Here is a 21232-nt window from a genome sequence, read left to right as displayed (position 1 = left end):
AATGACACTAGTGTACCAAGAGGACATTAGAGCACCTGAAGTACACCACAAGTAATTGAAGGACAATAGAGTACCCAGAGGACATCAGAGCACCTAAAGAACACTATACGTACTTGAAGGACACTAGAGTAACCAGAGGACATTAGAGCACCTGAAGTACACTACAAGTACTTGAAGGACACTAGAGTAACCAGAGGACATTAGAGCACCTGAAGTACACTACAAGTACTTGAAGGACACTAGAGTAACTAGAGGACATTAGAGCACCTGAAGTACACTACAAGTACTTGAAGGACACTAGAGTAACCAGAGGACATTAGAGCACCTGAAGTACACTACAAGTACTTGAAGGACACTAGAGTAACCAGAGGACACTAAAGCACCTGAAGTACACTACAAGTACTTGAAGGACACTAGAGTAACCAGAGGACATTAGAGCACCTGAAGGACACTAGAGTAACCAGAGGACATTAGAGCGCCTAAAGAACACTACAAGTACTTGAAGGACACTAGAGTAACCAGAGGACACTAAAGCACCTGAAGTACACTACAAGTACTTGAAGGACACTAGAGTAACCAGAGGACATTAGAGCACCTGAAGTACACTACAAGTACTTGAAGGACACTAGAGTAACCAGAGGACATTAGAGCGCCTAAAGAACACTACAAGTACTTGAAGGACACTAGAGTAACCAGAGGACACTAAAGCACCTGAAGTACACTACAAGTACTTGAAGGACACTAGAGTAACCAGAGGACATTAGAGCACCTGAAGTACACTACAAGTACTTGAATGACACTAGAGTAACCAGAGGACATTAGAGCACCTAAAGAACACTACAAGTACTTGAAGGACAATAGAGTAACCAGAGGACATCAGAAAACCAAGAGGACACTAGTGTAACAAGAGTTGCCAGGAGCCTAGAGGTCACTGCTGTAAAGCCACTATTTTTAACTAAATGAGAGGAAAAAGAGTGAGACTGGAAAAGTGAGAATAGCATAAGGAGGGAAAAGAGTGACAAGGGTGAGGAAGAGCAACTTTTCAGAGTAAAAGATAGAGAGTGAGTAAGTCAAGGTCAAGGGTGACACAGAAGAGTGAGTGACTACAGAAGTTATGACGGGGGGAGCAGGAATGGAAACACTAGTGAGATGACTATACAAGTGTGAGCAGAAGAGTGAGGTGATAGAAGAGTGAGAGAAGTACAGGAAGAGAAGAGGAGGGTGACAGCAAAGAATGAAAGTCAGGATCATAAGAGTGACAAGAAAGAGTTTGGTTCAAAGAGGAGTGAAACAGAAGACCAGGGAAAGAGAGTGAGACAGAAAATAAAAGTGAGAAGTGAAAAACGAGGCATGTAGAGGACAGAGAAAAATAATGAAAGAGTGAAATGGGAAGAGAATATCCAAGAGAGTAGAAGAGAGGGATGACAACGAGCTTCAAGGTGAGCGAGAAAGGGTGATAGTGCAGTGGTGAGAGTGTTGACATGTTCTAGCTTCTGAAGATAAAAACACAGGAAGTGATGTCGTGCCACACCAACCTCAGCTGTGGCCTAACAAGGTGGTCGTAATGACCCGTCACAGAAGCAGAGCCCGGGGGGCTCGTCACGGGTCCACACACACACACACACACACAGCAACACAACCTTGACTGCTGGTGTCACTCAGGGGGGAGGAGGGGGGAGGAGGGGGAGAGCATGCTGCGAGGATGCGGCACTGCTGGACGTGCAACTGTCTCACATGACGTAAACAAACACACAAAGACTCGCTGCTGCTGCAGAGCGTGGCTGCAGGAGCGGCTAATGCTAATGCTAACACACACACACGCACACACACACACACACACACCATGATGCTGCAGTGATGAAGACGAGCGGACGAGGAAGATACTCACTCCAGCGTCAGCCCCGGAATCCTCAGACGTTCACGCTGAGCTTTCATGGCTGTCGTGTGTCGTGCAGCTCTATTGTGGTCATGATCCGCGCACACACACACACACACACACGCCTGCACTGACAAAGACCCCCCCCTGACTAAAGACCAGGACCCCCCCCTCACCAGGACCTCCGCCGCTCTGGTGGTTCCTCCACCTTGAAGGATCCAGAGACTGAGGGCAGGATGGAGCTGCCCCCCCCCCACCTCCCTGAGAACACGCCCCCTCCTCGCCCCCTCCCCCCCCTGAACACGCAGTCACCTTGACAGGCGAGCGTTGCTCAGTCACCACGACTACAGCGGTGATGTCATGGGCAGGGAGGGGAGGGGCCATGCAGCAGAGCTCAGCTCACCTGAGGTCAGTGCAGCTGCTCCGTCACCGTGAGCGATGGGTCTTTCCCTGGATCCTGGTCGCCGTGGCAACAGTTTCTTCAAAGAATTAGACTTTGTTTGTGTTTAACTTCATCAATACGAGTCAATGGAAGTTATTCAGATTTTTTTTTTTAATATATATATATTTTTTTTATTATTTAAATTGAGTTAAATCTTTTACTTCACCAACAAACTTGCCTTATTTATAAAGTGTTGGATAACTATTGTTTTTTTTATTGTGTTTGAATTGACTTTTGTGTTTTTTTTAATCGATTCATATATTCTTTTTTTTCCTTCATTTTTATTATTTAAATGACCTCTGATTATAAGTAATCTGTTTTTTTTAATAATATACATACTATACATTTTCCATGTTTTGTTAATTTATTTATTTTATTTTGTTATTACTCATTGCTTGTGTTATTACATTTCTTTCAAGGGGCTTTTTTGTTATTAATTCTAATTATTTTTCTTAATTAATTTATTCTTTTGGAATGAATGTTTTTACTTCACAATTTTCATTAAAAATAATATTAAAATAGTCCTTGAAGATTATTTATGATTTTTTTTTTCTATGTTTACATTTTTTGGGGGGGGGTTGAGGTAGGATTTGGTTTGGGGGCGGAGCTTCAGATCATTTAATTTAATTTAAATATTTGAATGAAAAGAGATTTTTGTACAAACAGACACTGATGATACAATAGAGTCCAACATCTATTTAAGACACACTTAAATCAACACCTTAGTTGAACTTTAAATAAATATGATGCTTTTCTTAAATGTTTGTCTGGTGCGTTGGTGTCTGTGTGTGCGTGTGTGCGTGTGTGTGTGTGTGTGTGCATGTGTGTCTTTCTGTGTGTGTGCATGTGTGTCTTTCTGTGTCTGTGTGTGTCATCTGGGATCAGAACCCGACAGAAGAACCATTGACTCAGCAGAAGTTCTGGTCCAGGACATTCTGACACAAGCAAGACAGAATCTGGACTCAACTACTCATTGGTTTCCGATGACAAACCAGCTGATTAGATCAACTCACACACTAGTGTCCAGTTACTATGCCTCAGATACAAACCAGTTTTAGAACTGGACCGGGTCGCAAAGATGAAACTTCAGAACCTAATAAGGTAGTAACCAAAACAGAAGCAGCGGCGGCAGTGACTCTAGTCAACCAGCAGAGGGCAGCAATGCCACAACAACCGTGTACTGAGGAAGTCAACATTGGTGGTAGAAACAAATACAAATAAATATGAACAGAAGTACTTACACAGAGAGTACACGGTCAGAAGTTGTAGATTTTTACTGATGTCAAAGAAGTACTGCTGCAAAAAGTAGGTCTGGCGGTGGTTGTAGCAAAGTACAAGCAGTAGTACATGTCGTGGTGGGAGTTTTCGAGGCAGAAGTAGAAGTAAAAGTTGTTTTATCAAAGGGGTAAAAATCAACTGATGATAGAAGGACGAACAGTATCAGTTCTAGTAGATAAAAGTTCTAGTATTAACATAACAATTGTAATAGATCACGAAGAGTAGACGGAAATGTGGTACTAAATGAAGTATTTGAAACATAAAAATTATGAAGTATTTTCAGATTTTTTTCTTGAGTGAGTTTCTGCAGGGTCAGCATCTTTAAACTCAAACAACTGATGCAAAGTTGGTCGTCATGGTGACCATAGACAGCAGTAGCGACCCCCTCTGGTCACAAACAGTACTTACAGTGTCAGTAACGTGACTGTAGATGTACTGACACCTGGTGCTATCATGGTTCTGACACACTCCTATGACTCAAAATAAACCTTTAAAAAAGGTTTTCAAATGTTTGCGTGTTTTCATTCTTCCAGCAGCATTATTTAAAAGTAGCAGATAAAACATAAACGCTCTTGTGACATCATCAGTGACATCATCAGTGACATCATCGGTGACATCATCGGTGACATCACACTCGTGTTTCCTCACAGATGGAGACAAAAGATTCAAATGTACTCACAAGCTGCCTCGTCTGGGAAGACTCAGCTCCTTCTGTGGAGACAAAGAGAACAAGACTCAGTGAAGTCACAACCAGAGACAAGAGAGGATGAGAAAGAGTCGCAGAAAAGAAGAATCAGGAGGAATCACAGAAAAAAGAGACAAAGTCAAAGAAAAGTCTGACTGAGAGAATAGCAGAGAGGGAAAGAGTCACAGAGAGGGAAAGAGTCACAGAGAGGGAAAGAGTCACAGAGAGGGAAAGAGTCACAGAAAAGAAGAGTCAGACAGAGAAAGAGTCACAGAAAAGAAGAGTCAGAGAGAGAAAGAGTCACAGAAAAGAAGAGTCAGAGAGGGAGAGAGTCACAGAAAAGAAGAGTCAGACAGAGAAAGAGTCACAGAAAAGAAGAGTCAGAGAGAGAAAGAGTCACAGAAAAGAAGAGTCAGACAGAGAAAGAGTCACAGAGAGGGAAAGAGTCACAGAAAAGAAGAGTCAGACAGAGAAAGAGTCACAGAGAGGGAAAGAGTCACAGAAAAGAAGAGTGAGACAGAGAAAGAGTCACAGAAAAGAAGAGTCAGAGAAAGAGTCACAGAAAAGAAGAGTCAGAGAGAGAAAGAGTCACAGAAAAGAAGAGTCAGACAGAGAAAGAGTCACAGAAAAGAAGAGTCAGAGAGAGAAAGAGTCACAGAAAAGAAGAGTCAGAGAGAGAAAGAGTCACAGAAAAGAAGAGTCAGACAGAGAAAGAGTCACAGAAAAGAAGAGTCAGAGAGAGAAAGAGTCACAGAAAAGAAGAGTCAGACAGAGAAAGAGTCACAGAAAAGAAGAGTCAGAGAAAGAGTCACAGAAAAGAAGAGTCAGACAGAGAAAGAGTCACAGAAAAGAAGAGTCAGACAGAGAAAGAGTCACAGAAAAGAAGAGTCAGAGAAAGAGTCACAGAAAAGAAGAGTCAGAGAGAGAGTCACAGAAAAGAAGAGTCAGACAGAGAAAGAGTCACAGAAAAGAAGAGTCAGAGAAAGAGTCACAGAAAAGAAGAGTCAGACAGAGAAAGAGTCACAGAAAAGAAGAGTCAGACAGAGAAAGAGTCACAGAAAAGAAGAGTCAGAGAGAGAAAGAGTCACAGAAAAGAAGAGTCAGAGAGAGAAAGAGTCACAGAAAAGAAGAGTCAGAGAAAGAGTCACAGAAAAGAAGAGTCAGAGAGAGAAAGAGTCACAGAAAAGAAGAGTCAGAGAAAGAGTCACAGAAAAGAAGAGTCAGACAGAGAAAGAGTCACAGAAAAGAAGAGTCAGACAGAGAAAGAGTCACAGAAAAGAAGAATCAGAGAGAGAAAGAGTCACAGAAAAGACGAGTCAGAGAGAGAAAGAGTCACAGAAAAGAAGAGTCAGAGAGAGAAAGAGTCACAGAAAAGAAGAGTCAGACAGAGAAAGAGTCACAGAAAGAGTCACAGTTGAGTCAGACAGAAGCACAGGACAGTGTCGGCTCTTCTTGACTGAGTTTTAAACAATGTTTAACTAGATTGTTGTGACAGTAAATAAAGTGTTTGTCGTCTGTGTTCACATCCGTCAGACTGTTGTCATCAAACTAGAATCATCATAAATCTGATCGTCAGGAGACAGAACACGCCCTCTAGTGGACACCCACTTTAACTACAATAATTCAGAGTTGGACAAAGTTCCTCCTGATGAGTCTTTGTTCACAGAGAACAACTACGGATCAGAACCAGAGTCACTTTAGTAGCTCATTCCAGCTTCATCTGGATAGTGCCGCAGCAGCAGCAGCAGCAGCTCGTCCTGCAAACGCTCGTCTGGATAATGAGCTTCAGAGGAAGCATCTGGATCTCAAACGCTCCATTTCAGTCCAGACCTGACACCACACAACACCAGCGTCCATCTGCTGCAGCTCAGCGCCATCACGCTGCACACACACACACACACACACATGTCCCATGACCATCTTGTTGACGAGACAAAAGAAAAAGTTGTGGGTCAAACGTTGTGAAACATCTCGGGTGAAGCAGATGAACCAGCAGACGGCCGGAGGTTGCCGGTTTAATCACAGCACTTCCCTGTGAAGCAGCAGCTCGCTAATGTCACCACAGTTGCCAAACGGCAGCGGCAGATTCCTTCCTGCTGATGTGCCCTTTCGCCGACGGTACGTACGAAACCAATCATCGGTAACAACCGTCCAGGGAGCGTCGGCGCACATGTCGCTTCATTCACTGCAGATGGAAGATTCGTCACCAGACTCCGCGGGGAATTCAACCGACACGCACGGATCGTGAGCAACATGCTGTCCGAGCGGTTTTATGGGGAGAGAAAGCAGAAGCTTGTGTAGTTAAAACCACACATTGAACTGCTGGATGACGAGAAGACTCTTCTACACTCACACACACGTGTGGCCTTCACTGACCTCCGGTCAACACACTTCAAAGATTCTTCTCAAACACAGCATTAATAATTCCATCTGATTCATCTCCAATATCTGGTGATCAAACGGGTCTTGGGGTTTTTTTTAAGGAAGGGAATCCCTGTGATGGAGTCACGATGATGCCTTCAGGAACACGAGTGCTGCCGTTTGTATCACAGTGAAGAAATTAGACCATCCATCCATCCATCCATCTACTACTGCAGCGGAACTCAATCAATCAAAAATATATAACAGATTATATATGGTGTCTCTATAAGTCACAATAAAAACTTAAACATGGTCTTGAACCTGAAGGTCAGTCACAGCCTTTCATTATCATCATTTATATAGATCTGATTATACAGTTATGATGGAACACATTTATATAATAAATTACATTAACATTCAAAATTGACAAAAAATCACAGTGAAACCACACACGCAAATAAATTATAAATATATATATATATAAATAAATATATACAAGTGTAAAAAAAACAACTAAATATCAAACAAATTTGTCAAAGACGTCCAGAAAAAAAATGTTGAAAGTAGATTTGTTTCTTTATTTTTCAATCAAAAAAAGTGATTTATAATTAATATTAATATAATATTAATTAATATATAATATATATTAACAAAACACTCTGAATTTAAAAAGTGTGTTAAAAAGAAAAGGGTCATTTTAAACTTTTCCTTTTGTGTTCAGGCCATATGGGTCTTTTATTTGCGTCTATTAAGTAACTATAATAAGTTATTGGTCTTTTGTTTAATTGAAATAAAAATGTTTTGAAGTGATTTTATTGGAGTGAAAATAGTTTTTCTCGATTTTGGTTTGTTGATTGAAGAAACTATATTTTGATTGAACACATTTTTTTTTAATTGAATAATAAAGAAGCAAATCTACCTTAAAAAAAAAAGAAGCACCAGCATGCGGCCCAACCTTCACAAGAAATTGACCTCTGTTGGCCCCGTGACCAGCTGAGTTTGAGACCCCTGAACTAGAACATGCATCTACTTTGATTTGAAGCTAAACATCCAACGGGCCACATAAAAATACTTGGTAGGCCGGACAAAAAACCAAGAGGTCCACAATTACCTCCCCTAAGAAAACTCTTCCAGCTCTTCTGGGAAAACACTGAGGTTTTCCCAAGGTCAAAGGTCATTAATGAACAAAGTGTTAAACACTGCAGGGGGCGCACACGAGCAAAGTGTTCTTTTGTCTCCTGGTGGGACATCTCAAGTTCATCTGCGGATCAGAGGTGCCACGGATCAATGAAACTCGTTATCTCGTCGCCACAAGCCGGCGAAGGTTCCGAGATGACAACACCATCGGCTCCGGATCGACTTAAAGCCGCACACAAACAAGCTAATCACACAACGCACACAGAGGCGTGACGCCGATCCAGCCCGACAGGTACACGAGCCGAGAGGAACCCGAGAAGATTCCAGCAGAGACGTCGGAGAAAAAAAACCTGCCGTAATTAAATCCCAAATTCTCGGCGGAAGCATGTTCGCCGTTGGAAGGAGTCGTCCAGCGACTCACTACACAAACTAATCATCGCACACCAGCTTTAGTTCTAATGAGCAGCTGTGGGAACGTGAGGAACTTCAGGATCTCACTCAACATCCAGGGAAGACAATTAATGGGCCAAAACATTATGACCACTTCATGATTTAAGACATTTTAGTCGAAAACTCTTTTTTTATTCCAAATACTTCTTTTTTTTAAAAGGTGTAATCATGGCATATATCATATTTTTTATTAAATTGGACTCTGATTATATTATAATTATTATTATATATTTGTACTGTTCTGAAATTCTGTTTTTTATTTTATTTATAAGTTCTCTGTCCATTTTCATTTCATTCTTAATGCTAGTTTTATACATTTAATAATAACACGATTTGTTTAAAGGAGACTTTCGACATTTTCAGGCACTGTACTGATAGAATGAATCAAATATATATATTTTTTAAATCATTTACGACGGTTTGTGTTGTTTTCATTAATTGAAAAATGTATTTTGATCTACTTTTATATTTTGTTGACTTAATGTATTGGTTGTTATTTAAGAGAAATTCCTAAGAAAAAATAAAAGTAAAAGAATACATGCATTTAATTGAAAAATAAAAAAACAAGTGTTCATGTAGTGCAATTTATATATAATTTTGATTTTTTACTCTTTATTCAACTGTTTATTTCCCTGGAAAAAGAGAAAACTCTTCCCCAAAAACAGAGCACAACCATAGTTGGTTGAATAAATCATCAATAGAAAGTAGTTTTTTCTTGTGAAATACACCAGGGGAGGCTTTTGATTTCCTTGTTGTTGTGCGACTGTATTTATAGCGAAGACACAACTGGACCAACGCTGCAGCTGCGCAGCCATATTTTGTCGACTCGGCTCATTCAACTCAACGGCTCTTCCGAGACTCGTCAGGGTCGAGAGGTTTTACGGCGCGTCGCAGTCAGGAAGCGCTCGCTGGCGACGGGACGAGTCGAGACGGATGCGACCGTCGGCTGATAAAACAAACACCTCGTTAACAGGAATAAGAGCCGACACGAGTCAACTACACAACTCCAGTGTGTATGTTGGCGAACAACAAGTCGGTCGTTAAACTGTACTGAAAGTTTCATGACGATGAAGTCGGGGAACGCACTAGCACGAAATTTGATTACGTGTGTTACGATACGTATCACGATACAGAGGCGACAATACTTTATACTGTGATACTGTACTAGCAAGTATGTATTTGTAGTATTGTCGAGTACTTGACTCTAGTGTTGCAGAATTTACAGACCACATGACTCTCGACGAAGTCATAAATGTTTTCATTTGTTTTGAAACCAAAATATGCCCAAAAAATAGCTTTAGAAGCGGCTGGAGTCGACTGTATCCTCTCGTACTCAGTTTTAAGGGATACCAAAACAAATAATGAACTATTTTGAACCATCTTTCACACCGAGATCATCATACTTCATGATCATGCCAACACTTGCATTTGAACACTAAACTGCTACGACACGTCGTCCTGCTGAGACGCTGCTTGGCTGCCACCTTACTCATTCCTTTCTCAAGTCGATGGGTGTTTATTTCAGGGGCGGCACAGAACTGAAATTGTTGGTTTACTCGGTCTGTCCGATTGTCAAGAAGACTCCAAGTTATCACTGGAGGAAGAACCTGGAGTTTATTAGAGGCAACAGCAGAACGATGAAGAGGCTGAGGTCAGAGGTCAGAGGTGAGGAAACAAACGATAAAAACATCTTGAGTTGTTTTGTGCAAAGGATGAAAGACTCTTTTCACATGACCGAGGCGAGCGAGCTCAAACTGGAGGCTTGAGAAATATTACTAGACTAAACTGCGATTAATAAAGCTGAGATTTCCTACTGCAGCGAAGGCATCGGGCTGCAGGTCATGTGACGCAGAGGTCAAGGGTTATTTAAACTATAAAACAATGAACTTGAACACCTTCTCCGTTACTTGATCAGTTTGAATCTGTCGTTTTAATTTGTTATTGTGTCAGTCGGGTCAGTGCAGACCTCACTCATGGTGATGAAAGAGCTGAGCCAGAAGACAAAGATCTTCACTGAAGGTGGTTTCTACACTGGTCAGCAGCTCTGTGGTTCCTCAACAACAAGAAAGAAAAAAAGTCCATCCAGGAAGGGGCCCCCGGGGGCAGGTCAAGCAGGTGTTGGAACACTTAAGTAGACCCTGAATGACCTCACCGGGGGGTCCAGGGTCACCATCACATGATGGTTCATGAAATGGTCCTGGGGTCAGTAGTGGAGTTCAGGGTCACACTAGGGACCACACACCACCGAACCAGGTCAGACAAGATGCCTGGGTCAGGATTAGGGGTGTAAGAAAATATTGATAAATTTAAATGTCGCAATATATACAGTATATATATATATATAAATATTTCACGATACATTATCAATATTCAACATCACTGTATCGATGCATTTTTATTTTTGGGGGGCTTTAAATTGAAAATAATTTCATCATAGTTCTTTTGTGGTTAATATTTCAATTTAAAAAAGTGTCTAAATTAACCATTTTTAAAAATGTATTCATATACAATTAACAAGCTAATATTCACAGTGTTAATTGATTGTCGTGTTGTACTTGAAGTCCTCCGCAGCTAAAGGAACAATAAAATTCCAAGACATCCTGGCGATGACTGAGTATAAGAGGATACAGTCGACTCCAGCAGCTTTTTTCAAGTACTCGGACAATACTACAAATGTATCCTTGTTCCTACAGTATCACAATATATCATATTAATAATAAGCATTCTCAGAACCTTGTCAATGAACACCACGAGTCAGGATACTGGTCAGGGTCTGAACATAGACCTGGGACAGGCCAGAGACCCTATGAAGGGGATTTAGGATAACACCTGGGACTGGGTTCACAACTCAAGACTGGGTGAGATGACTTTTTTCCACGTTCCGTCCTTTTTTTCCTGGTGTAGATTTCTCAAGTCCAGAGTTGAGGATCACACCAGGGACTGACCGACACATGGAGCCATGATCCGAGAACCCAGGTCGACTGATGTCCCAATTTACTCCTGAGGACCAGGATAAAACTAAGACACTTCTGAAGACCAGATGAAAACTTATCATGATTTTTAAATGAGACATTTATCATCTTAAATGTATTGCATTTCATTGGCACAAACTTCCAGATCACTCATTCATTTACAACCTTAAATCTTAATATTCACAATGAGCTTCAAAAATGTTTAAGTCCTGAAGTTCTTGAGAAGATCTCTCACCTCAACACTCATGAACGAATGAATAAGTGAGTCAACAGTCTCATCTCCCGACAACTTCCTGCACTTGAGGATCGTCCACATCAGGAACATCTCCACTAAAGTCTGAAACTATCTTCACCAGCATCACCGTGAACCGTCTTTTTCCTCATTATCTTCTTCTCCATCAACATCATCTTCATCCACACCATCATCATCGTCACACGACCACAAACGTCAGCAGCAGAGAAGAAGCTTCTCACGAGTGTCTGCAGCAGATCGGGACCAACCGGAGAGCAGTTCTGCTGCGGCTGCCGGTTCCGACGGACCCCGAGGAAAGAATCCGACACCTACCTGTAGCCCTCTCCTCCTCAGAATGCTGCACTGGTCCATGCTCCGCACTCATGCTGCTCACACAGACTCTCCTCTTCTCCGGCTGATCTCAGCTCAGCGGCTGCTCAACACCACAACTTCTCTGATTGGACCGAAACCGGTCAGCTGATCCGCTCCGAATCCAGGAGAGAGGGAGAGAGAGGAAGGGAGACCCGGACCAGACCTGAGGATTCTGTTACCTCTGGACCTCTAAATCTGTTATACATCTGAAAAACTTTACATTATATATTTTACTTTTTTTTTTTTCTTAAAGAAAGTATAATGTTTTTATCATTATATACATATATTTTTATTTATTTATTGAAAATAAATTAATAAATCAAATAAACATTCCTTTATTTTTGTTCTCACTCGTATGCGTTTCGTCATTTCCAATTCATCGCTTCTTTTCAACGACTTCTGGACTTTCTCTTCTGTGAAAACACATTTGAAGGTCACTTTCCACCAGTCGACACGATTCACGTCGACACTGCAGGACGGATCCTTCGTCACCCAAGGCCGAGTCCTGAGCACGGCAGCTACTTAAAACTGGCCTCCTTGGGTTTCACACGACTTGCAGTGTGCGACCCTGGGGAGCTGGGACGTCGTGAGCATCGCTGCAGATCAGAGTTTGTTGACGAGAGTCGCTCTGCATTCCGTCTCCGTCTCTGGCTGCTGGAGCTGAAGCTGCTCACGAGAATATTAAAGACCTTCTCCCGCTTAGTGACCAGCAGGACCTGACCGGGGTCCAACCAGGGACCTGGGTCACGGTCAAAAGAGGCAACAGGGTCACCCAAGTGAGACCCTCAATGGGAACCAGAGTCGTATGCCAGGACCAGAATTTAAAAGGGGACTAGGAAAGAGCAGGAACTTTGGTCAGAAGGACCGGGGGGACCAGGTTAGGACCAGCGACAGACGTCAGACCAAGGCTTTAGGGTCACACCAGGGAACACCAAACAGGGTCAGACAAGAGACCTGGGTCCAAGGAAGCGCCAGGGTCGGAATAGGAAACGGGGATAGGGCAGAGACCATAGTAAGACCCTGAATGGGGACCAGGAGTTAGAGTAGGAGGCTGGGTCAGATCAGAGGTCTGAAAACGAGGAGAAAAAAAATCAAGACTCGTCCTGACTGAGCACGACCATCAGACTGGGGTTCAAGGTCACCCCAGGGATCAACGTCACACCATGGGCCAAGTTCAGACATGACACTACAACAATAGACCCGAGTCTGACCAGGGATCAAGGTCGGACTGGGTCGACTTTTCAGTAGAACATGTCAATCAAAAGATCATGAATAAAGAATAGAACCATTCCAGAGACCCCTGACCCCTTTCATAAGGAAAGACAACCCGGTTCTGGTCTGGACCATTCGGAACCTTTTTCTTCAGATAACCTCTCGGAATTAGGTGGAACAATTAGAGTTTTCTCTGACAAACAATTTCAATCTGAGCCACTTAAAATTCTGTGATCTTGGAATTGGCTTTTTGAAGCTAAAGTGTTTGGACTTGATATGCTAGCAGCTAATACATTAGCCCTCCATGTGAATTAGCACATCAGCTAAAGCAAGCTGGCCCGACGTTAGCAAATTAACAAGATATAAGTTCTTTGAATGCTGGCATATAATTCAACTACATTAGTAGAACAGTAAAAAAAAAACATGTTCAGGTGATGCATCTTAGATCACGTGAATGACAATTTCTTTGTTTTTAATACAAAGTAGAAACAGTTGTGTAGATTGAACAAGGAATCATTCTTAAGTATATCAGATCCATCACAATATTGAATGGAGCAATTTAACATTTTAAATGTTAAAACTTTTTAAAATTACATTTTATTGTGTTTCTAAAAAGTTCAAATATCATTTAATTTTCTTTTTTTTTTTAAACGATTGAATTGAATCATTTCATTATTTAAAGGTTGAATTTGTTTTTTTTTAATTTGTAGCCTTTTAAATGTATAAATATATATTGGTAGAATAGTGCCAATATGTATATTTTTTTCTTTTATTGAAAAAAATTAAAACTTTCAACAAACAAATGATTGATCTCAATACATTAAACAGAAAAGAATAAAATGATAAAAATGTAAATGTTTAAAATGTTAAAATCAATCCTTTAATATTCTGATGGCACTGATATACTTCTATAAAATCTTTTCAAAATAAAACTTTCAAAGCGACAAAACAGGAAATGTGTTTTCAGGAAGAAGCAGCAGGGTCAGCGGCAGAGTTCAGAGGTCGCGCCGGACCGATCTGCTCCCCACGGGTCGTCCGGAGTGAAAAGAGAAGTGAACCTGCGGTGAGAGCTGATGAGTCGCCTGCTGGTTCTGCTGAGCTTCAGATGATCAGACGCAGGAAGAAAGGTCCAGACTCAAAGGTAGATCCCCCCAAAGATGGAAGATATCCAGAGACACCCCACGTTAAACCCTGAGGTCTGTCTAAGATGGTGACTGACTGATCGGATGGCGAGAAGAGACCCAACACCACCATAATATACTCACTAGCAGCACCTTTCCAAACAACCCACAAAAAAAACACAATAATTCACAAATGTTCTCAATGAACTTGCCCACGACCTTGCGACCGCTGACAACAGGGGGGCGCCGGAGAGCTGAAGCTTTAATTCACTTTGACAAATCTCATTTACACACGGTCACTGTTTTATAATTGTAACGCAGCAGCGCTTCATTTCATACTTGGAAATTGAGAAACACACACGTACACAATACACACACCTCGACAGACAAACAGATCAATAATCTTCATCGGGATTTTCCACTTGTGTGTGAAACCATGTTATTGTCATAAATATTGTTGACCACACGTTCACAACAACAGCAGCAGCGGCGCTGAAGGTCATCTGGGCGACAATCTCCAAGATCCACAAAAGCTGGAACCTGGATTATGACTGCTATCTCCATATCTGTGCAGCAGTCGCACATCGATTTTCTGTCACACACAATCAGTCAGGGGAGACACACTGCTCACACACACACACACACACACACGCGCCTCCTGAGGGTGCCGTGTCAGAGCGCCAAAATTTGAGAAAGCAAGAACAGATTGGCTCAGAGAGTCCTGAAATAAAGGTGAGAAGAGACGCGAGTCCAATTTCTAGTTCTGGGACCAGCTCGAGAAATATTCGTTTCCTCCAGTCTCTGAGCACCGAGTGAGAACTTCAGACTGTGACCGACTGTGAGGACGTGAGCAGCAGCGAAAATTCAGTGAGTCGCTTTCTCCGCATGACCTTTCCCGGTTTCTACTTTTTACTCTTACCCGTCGACCCCACACCGGAATCTACCGTGGACCCTGTACCGGTTTTTAGCGTTGCCGGGACCAAACGGTAAAAGTCAACATTAAAAACCGTCTGTTGACAGTCGAGCCTCCACCGGCGTCGACTGTATCTTTACATTACAAAACAACTCATGATTGTTAGAGCGTAATGAAAAAGATATTTGTTCAGGCTTTTCCTTGATTTTCTGGAACTCCTGTTGTGTTATCAGTTTTATCTTGACCTTTAAAGTATATACTTTATTGAATATTGTTTTGATTGTTTAAGCGCTTTGTGACCCTGGTCTGGAAAAGCGCTATATAAATAAAAATGACTTACTTACTTTCAATGCCATGTTGGCATCTCTCGAGATTGTTTACCAGTACTGTGTCTCGAATCGCATACTTCTCTTAGTATACTAGAAGTTAGTATGCATCAGGATAGTGTACATACTAACTAGTACGCAAATTCTCCACAGATAGTATGTCTCAAATCAAACTCTGCTGCTACACACTAACAGGAAATGACGAGACAGCTTCTTCTTCTTCTACTACTATTGTTTAACGATGGTTGCAACCAGCTGTTTGAACTCTATCGCCACCTGCTGGCAGCACGTTTGCAAGTTTGGAAAAAGAAATAAAGAAAAAATATGAGAATCAAAATATTCGCGAGATATTTAAGCTGGTATCAGCACTGAAGACGTGTCATCCTTCTGCTGCTGCTGAAAATGCACCTGTAAGTATATGTATATATATATATGTATATATGCTGTATATGACGTATCTTCCGTTTAAAATGTCATTAAGATGGCGGCCGTTTAGGGTGGTTAGTGTCCATCGAACCATACTCAGTTTTGTGGGCGTTTTAGTACGACAATTTAGTGTGCATGGCGCACTAAATTTCGCATACTAAGAATTGAGACGCACTTACGCTCTAAAAATACTAACTTTGAGTACTTTAGTATGCGATTTGAGACACACCACTGTCCTCACTCACCCGGCGCCAGTTACATTTATCTTCATTAAAATATCTCAATTATCTTTTAACAACCAACAAGATTTTTCTCACGTCTCGAAAGAAGTGTTTGAACACACTTAAATCCTTATTTTCACCATCATTTGTCACCGTAACAAAAGTGATGTTTTGATTCCAAACCAGGTGAGTCCATCACACCAACACCGCTGGACAGAGGAACCGTTGTAAGCTGATGTGTTGCCGCTGTGAAGAGTCGAGACAGTGTTTTGCTGCGAGGGAAGTTGAGCAGACAAGTGAGACACGTCTTGTTCTTCTTTACAGATTGTTGGATATCAAGCATGAAGCAGACACTGCCCCCCCCTCCTCACCAACCATCTGCAGCAGCTGTCAAACACTCGAGCCCACCAGCACCGGGGGGCGCTGCTGCGTATCTGACGATCAGCAGGAAACAACTACTGAGATGAAACAAGTTGGAAAAACTGCAGATCTCCGCAGGACACGTGTGCCGGAGGGGAGTGTGGGAAATTGGGTTATATTCAAGCGATACATTAGCGCCACCCAGTGGTGAGCCATCAGCCTGCTGCTATCTAAATATGATTGATTTATTGATGATCACATACATGAGACAAATGATACAAACACAAATCACTTGGTAAATGTGACACTTTCTTTTTTCTTTTTTTTTAAAGAGAATAAGGCAAAACATACTTTTTAGAATAATGTGACTCAAGAGTGAAGCATCTTTGTGATAATCTAAGAGGAAGTGAAACCTTAAGTAGTATTTTTCAAGTATTTTGTCTTGAAATCAACACGATAGTGAATATTTTAAATGGCATGAGTTAAAAAATATTCAAAGCTAATGTATTATGAAATCAAAAAAGCTGAAGTAATGCAACAACAATACATATTTCTACAAATATATATTTATTAAAAATAAAACTTTGACTTAATAAAACCCCCAAAAAGAGATCAGTACCAGCGAATATAAGTAGGTCTAGTTTTTATCACATATATAAAATAGTATTTGTTTCTCTGGAAAGTACTATTTTACTACTTACTATCATTTTATTTTTTAAATTATAATTTGAATTTATTTTAGATAACATGTTAATCCATTACCTTAAGTATCTGTTCAAAATTGATGTTGCTTTTATAGTCTTATTACAATAAACATATAATCATGACTATTGCAGCTCACAAAAAGCTCATCTCCCATGCAAACTGAAAGAACTGCCTTCACCGACTAATCCTCTGAGCTTTCGAATAAAAAGCCAGCAAGGAGAGAGGTACATTAGTGGTTTGGGACGGGCCGTGAGAAGCGCCTCCACTCCTTGCTGGTGGTAAATCTGGATTCTGACTCCGTTTGTTATTCTAACACTTGTCTCTGTTCTCATTCCGATGGCCGGGAGAAAATCCCTGACAGTATCGTACATGTTTAGATTGTCAATTTTCTATAGATTAAAGATGTGCAGGTACATGTGTTGTTTGAGTGTTAACAAAAACATGTTTTTGGTCATATAGAAGTGAATAAAATGTGTGAAAAAATTATTTTGATTTTGAGAATTCGGAGGTAAGAATAAGTTGCAAATAATTTCAAACCATTATTCGCTGGTTCAAGATCAGCTTCAAATGAGTTTAACAAACACAAATATCAGACTTTAAATGTAAGCAAATGGTTTAGACGCCGGGCAAAGACGGAGATTTGACATCAGACGGCAAAGTCACTCAAAAAAATAGATGGCAGCTGCAGAACACACGTATTGGATTAACCTTTAGCGACGGCAGCCGTGATCTGGTCTCGCACGGAGACAACAAGATCAACATCACAACGTCATCCTGGAGATTAGAATCACTGAAGGTCAGTGCGGCTGGATTAATGAATCTGATCAGGAGTGACGTCGCAACAGAAAGTGATGAACCATGTTCTCGACAACACCTAAAAAATCTGATGATATTTTTCCTGTGAATTCAACGTTGGGGCTCGTCTTGATGATGTCATCAGGTGGCCGGCTGAGTGTTTTTTCCCTCTGAGCTTCTTCCATGCCTTGTTTTACAACTGGTGCTTTGTAAAGATTAACATTTCTCACTAGATTAATCGCAGGATTGCTGTGGATTCATTTAGACTAATCGCGACTAAACTGAGGTGATTTTAAACCATTTTAAACACATTTTGCTTTGCCATACACAGAGTTAAAAAAACAACTTTATATTTTTATATAACAATGGTGAATCTTTTAATTTCTGAATAAATACTATTTGAGAATTCTATTTATTTTTCAACCAAATAATCATTTCATGATTATAACAATACTCTTGACACTGAAGCAAATGTTTTCTTTAAATAAAGGTGTAAATACCTTATATAATAACCTTCCTTTATGTCCATCCTGTCCATTGACTGGACACATTGTTTCTCTAAGTGACATCACAGGACGATGAGGTCACTTCTGATCTGAGGTCTTGGGTCAGAAAGCTTTGACATTCAGAACCTCCTGAAGTGGAAAAACAAGCTGGAGCGGAGCCGACACTGATGAGACGTTTCCGTCATGTCAGGAATCATTTACGGTCCAGGAGTTTCACTTCCTCTCCTGTCTGACCTCCAAAGTCAACGAGGGGAAGTGACGGACCTTGCTAGCTGGGACTGGAACAACATGCTGGTTCTTTACAGGAGTTATGAGGCTAGATATCGTCCATCAATACAAATATAATTAAGAATAAAAGGCGCTTTTTGTGTTGGATCAGGAGTGTGTGAATGTGTAGAGCTCAGATCAAGAAACCAGAACACGTCCAGACCTTCTCACTGACAAGACTAACAAGTCAGAGCAGAGACTCACCGGACTGGAGTTCAGCGACGGGTCAGAGTTTCCCAAATTCAGAGATCTCATGCGGGAAAGGTTGGAGGTCTCAGCCGGAGTGGAGGTCTGACTCTGAGGGTGACCGGCGGGGAGCAGCAGGTACTTTCCTGCAGGGAACACAAGATTCAATCGAGCGTCCGACCAAGTTGTGAATGACGGGTGAACAATATCGGCTGCAGTCATCATTAAAATGTCTCTCTCTCTCTCATGCCCCCTCTTTTTCTCCCTCTCTCCCCCTCCACCATCAGAAGGTCGAAGGGTCGAATAATCCCATTACAGGATTACAGCTAAACACAGGATTACATCATCTAACTGATCTGTCGAGTAAAATAAATTTCCAGGAGTCCAGGAAGAAACGCTAGATGGCGCCAAAAGTAAACTTCTGTTTACTTTTCCATTTATAGTCAATACACAAAAAATAACATCTTTACTTAACAAATAATAACAAACAAAACACTCGTGTCCTCAACAAGGTAAAAATACTTCAACAATGTACACACAGTAAGTAAAATAATAATAAAAAACTAAACATGTTATCAGTAAAATAAGCACAAGACAAACCAATAAACACGATCACTAAAAAAATCAAAATCAAATCACGCAACAAGAAAATGAAGACAAAAATAATAAACACAAAGTATCAGTCAATACAGCAAATAATTGCTAGAAATGTTCAAGATCTGTTCATTTGAACACAATAAGTAACACAGCCTAAAAAAAAGGTGAAATACATCAATGAATAACTAGACAAATTATGACACTATTGTTGTCCAAACACTACGTCACGTGACTCAAATTCAACAAAGTAGAAACAATGTTTACAGATCAACACCATAAACCACACAACTAAACACAGTTGTTGACTAAACATAAGATCTACTCATTTCAAACAAACAAGAAGAAAACATTTAAAATAGTTTCTCATGACTGAAATAAATTACTTCTTTTTTTTCGAAAACCAGTTATACACATCATAGTTATCCCATTTCATTATTTTATTCTGTACTGCCACCACAATAATCCCTATGTTGCGTTTACAACACTAGCAATATTTGATTAGTTCTCACTCATATTTCCTCTTTAAGTGATGAAATGCGTGACCTTTAACGCACATCTAGTACTTAGAAAGATGCTGACTTTGCACTTCAAAATCTTACTCCTTTTACAGTGAGTTTTTATGTCTGTTACTAGTCAACACCAGCGAGGTCCAACACTTGCTTCAGACTTCTCTCAGAACCAAACACACACATCTGGACCTGGTACCTGTGAGTCCTCCGCCCAGACTCCTTCTGCGCAGGTGCTTCCCATCCTCGCTCAGGTAGCGCTTGAACTTGAGGGCGGGACTGTATCCGTACGTCACCTCCGGGTTACTGTACTTTCTGAGCAGGGCGGCCGGAGGGCAGAGGATGTGGTCCAACTGAGCGGGGAGAGACAGAACCGGGTGAGAATTCTGAGCATCATTCAAATCTGACAGTTTGTCTGAAAGTCATTCTGTCATCTTCTCTCTAAAAAACTGGAATAACTTTCACCAAACAAACATCATGACTCACTCGCAAACATAGACTTTACTCTTTAGACTTCTGACGGAATATTTTCACAGGGAAAAATAACAAATCAACCCTAAACGACAAAGTATTAAAATATTTGTATCCGTTTTACTTCCATTAACCTTAGTTGGTGAATCCTAATGTATTACAGTTAAAAGTTCAGTAGAGAATTAACTCTATTATAAATTATATTTTATTATATATTTTTATTATTTTCTTTTATTTGAGAAATATTTTGGCGGAAAACTAAGCGTCAGTATGATCGTTTTATTGTCAATAAAGAATTTGAACTTGTTATTTTGGAACTCTTTAAATAAAACTGGTTTGTCTGGTTTGAGTGTGAAATTGAGAACCAACACTGCCTTCTGGTCTGACTACTACAGTTTATATAAGAATCATCGTAGTTCACAGCTGCACAATAATACAACTATACTATAGCACTTCCCTCCATTTTAGATTTAACTTGTAAAAGTGGTAATGATACTTGTTAGGTCCATCTTAACCCAAAAAAAACAAACACAAGCTGGTAAAAAGCTCAAATCTGAATAGATTTTAAGACCCACAAATGATTTACAAATGATTACAAAAATAATAATAAAATAAATCAAAATTTTCCATTCAAAAAGAGTTCAAGTTGATCTTGAGGACACATTGGTTCAAGAGAAGGTGATCGTCTGAGGTCGGTGTCGGGATCATCAATACATCAGAACACCACAGCAGCAGGAAATCTTCCCGCCATGAAAGTGCAGCAGCATTATTGTACTTTCCGGAAAGACCTTCTTCCTCGTCCTGAGGTCACGACT

The 21232-nt window shown here is 40.7% G+C and overlaps 1 protein-coding gene across 4 annotated transcripts in view; it reads right to left on the bottom strand.

Moving 5' to 3' along the window:
• The window catches only part of mast4 (microtubule associated serine/threonine kinase family member 4), a 68858-nt gene that overhangs the window by 28135 nt on the left and 19491 nt on the right, over positions 1-21232 (bottom strand). For 2 of the 4 annotated variants that reach the window (XM_087790990.1, XM_087790991.1), the window contains exons 2-4: positions 20146-20299; positions 18862-18989; positions 4276-4307 (exon numbers count right to left, since the gene is read on the bottom strand). In XM_087790990.1, coding sequence (XP_087647116.1) covers positions 4276-4307; positions 18862-18989; positions 20146-20299 — 314 coding nt within the window. Of the gene's footprint in view, positions 1-1888; positions 1994-4275; positions 4308-18861; positions 18990-20145; positions 20300-21232 lie in introns of those variants that run through there. The other 2 variants (XM_087790992.1, XM_087790994.1) reach the window with 2 other exon arrangements.

This window comes from Callionymus lyra, chromosome 5 (assembly GCF_982586985.1).
Source record: "Callionymus lyra chromosome 5, fCalLyr1.hap1.1, whole genome shotgun sequence".
Lineage (NCBI taxonomy): Eukaryota > Metazoa > Chordata > Actinopteri > Syngnathiformes > Callionymidae > Callionymus > Callionymus lyra.
Note: the sequence above shows the minus strand (reverse complement) of the source record. Positions and strands in the feature narration are given on the sequence as shown.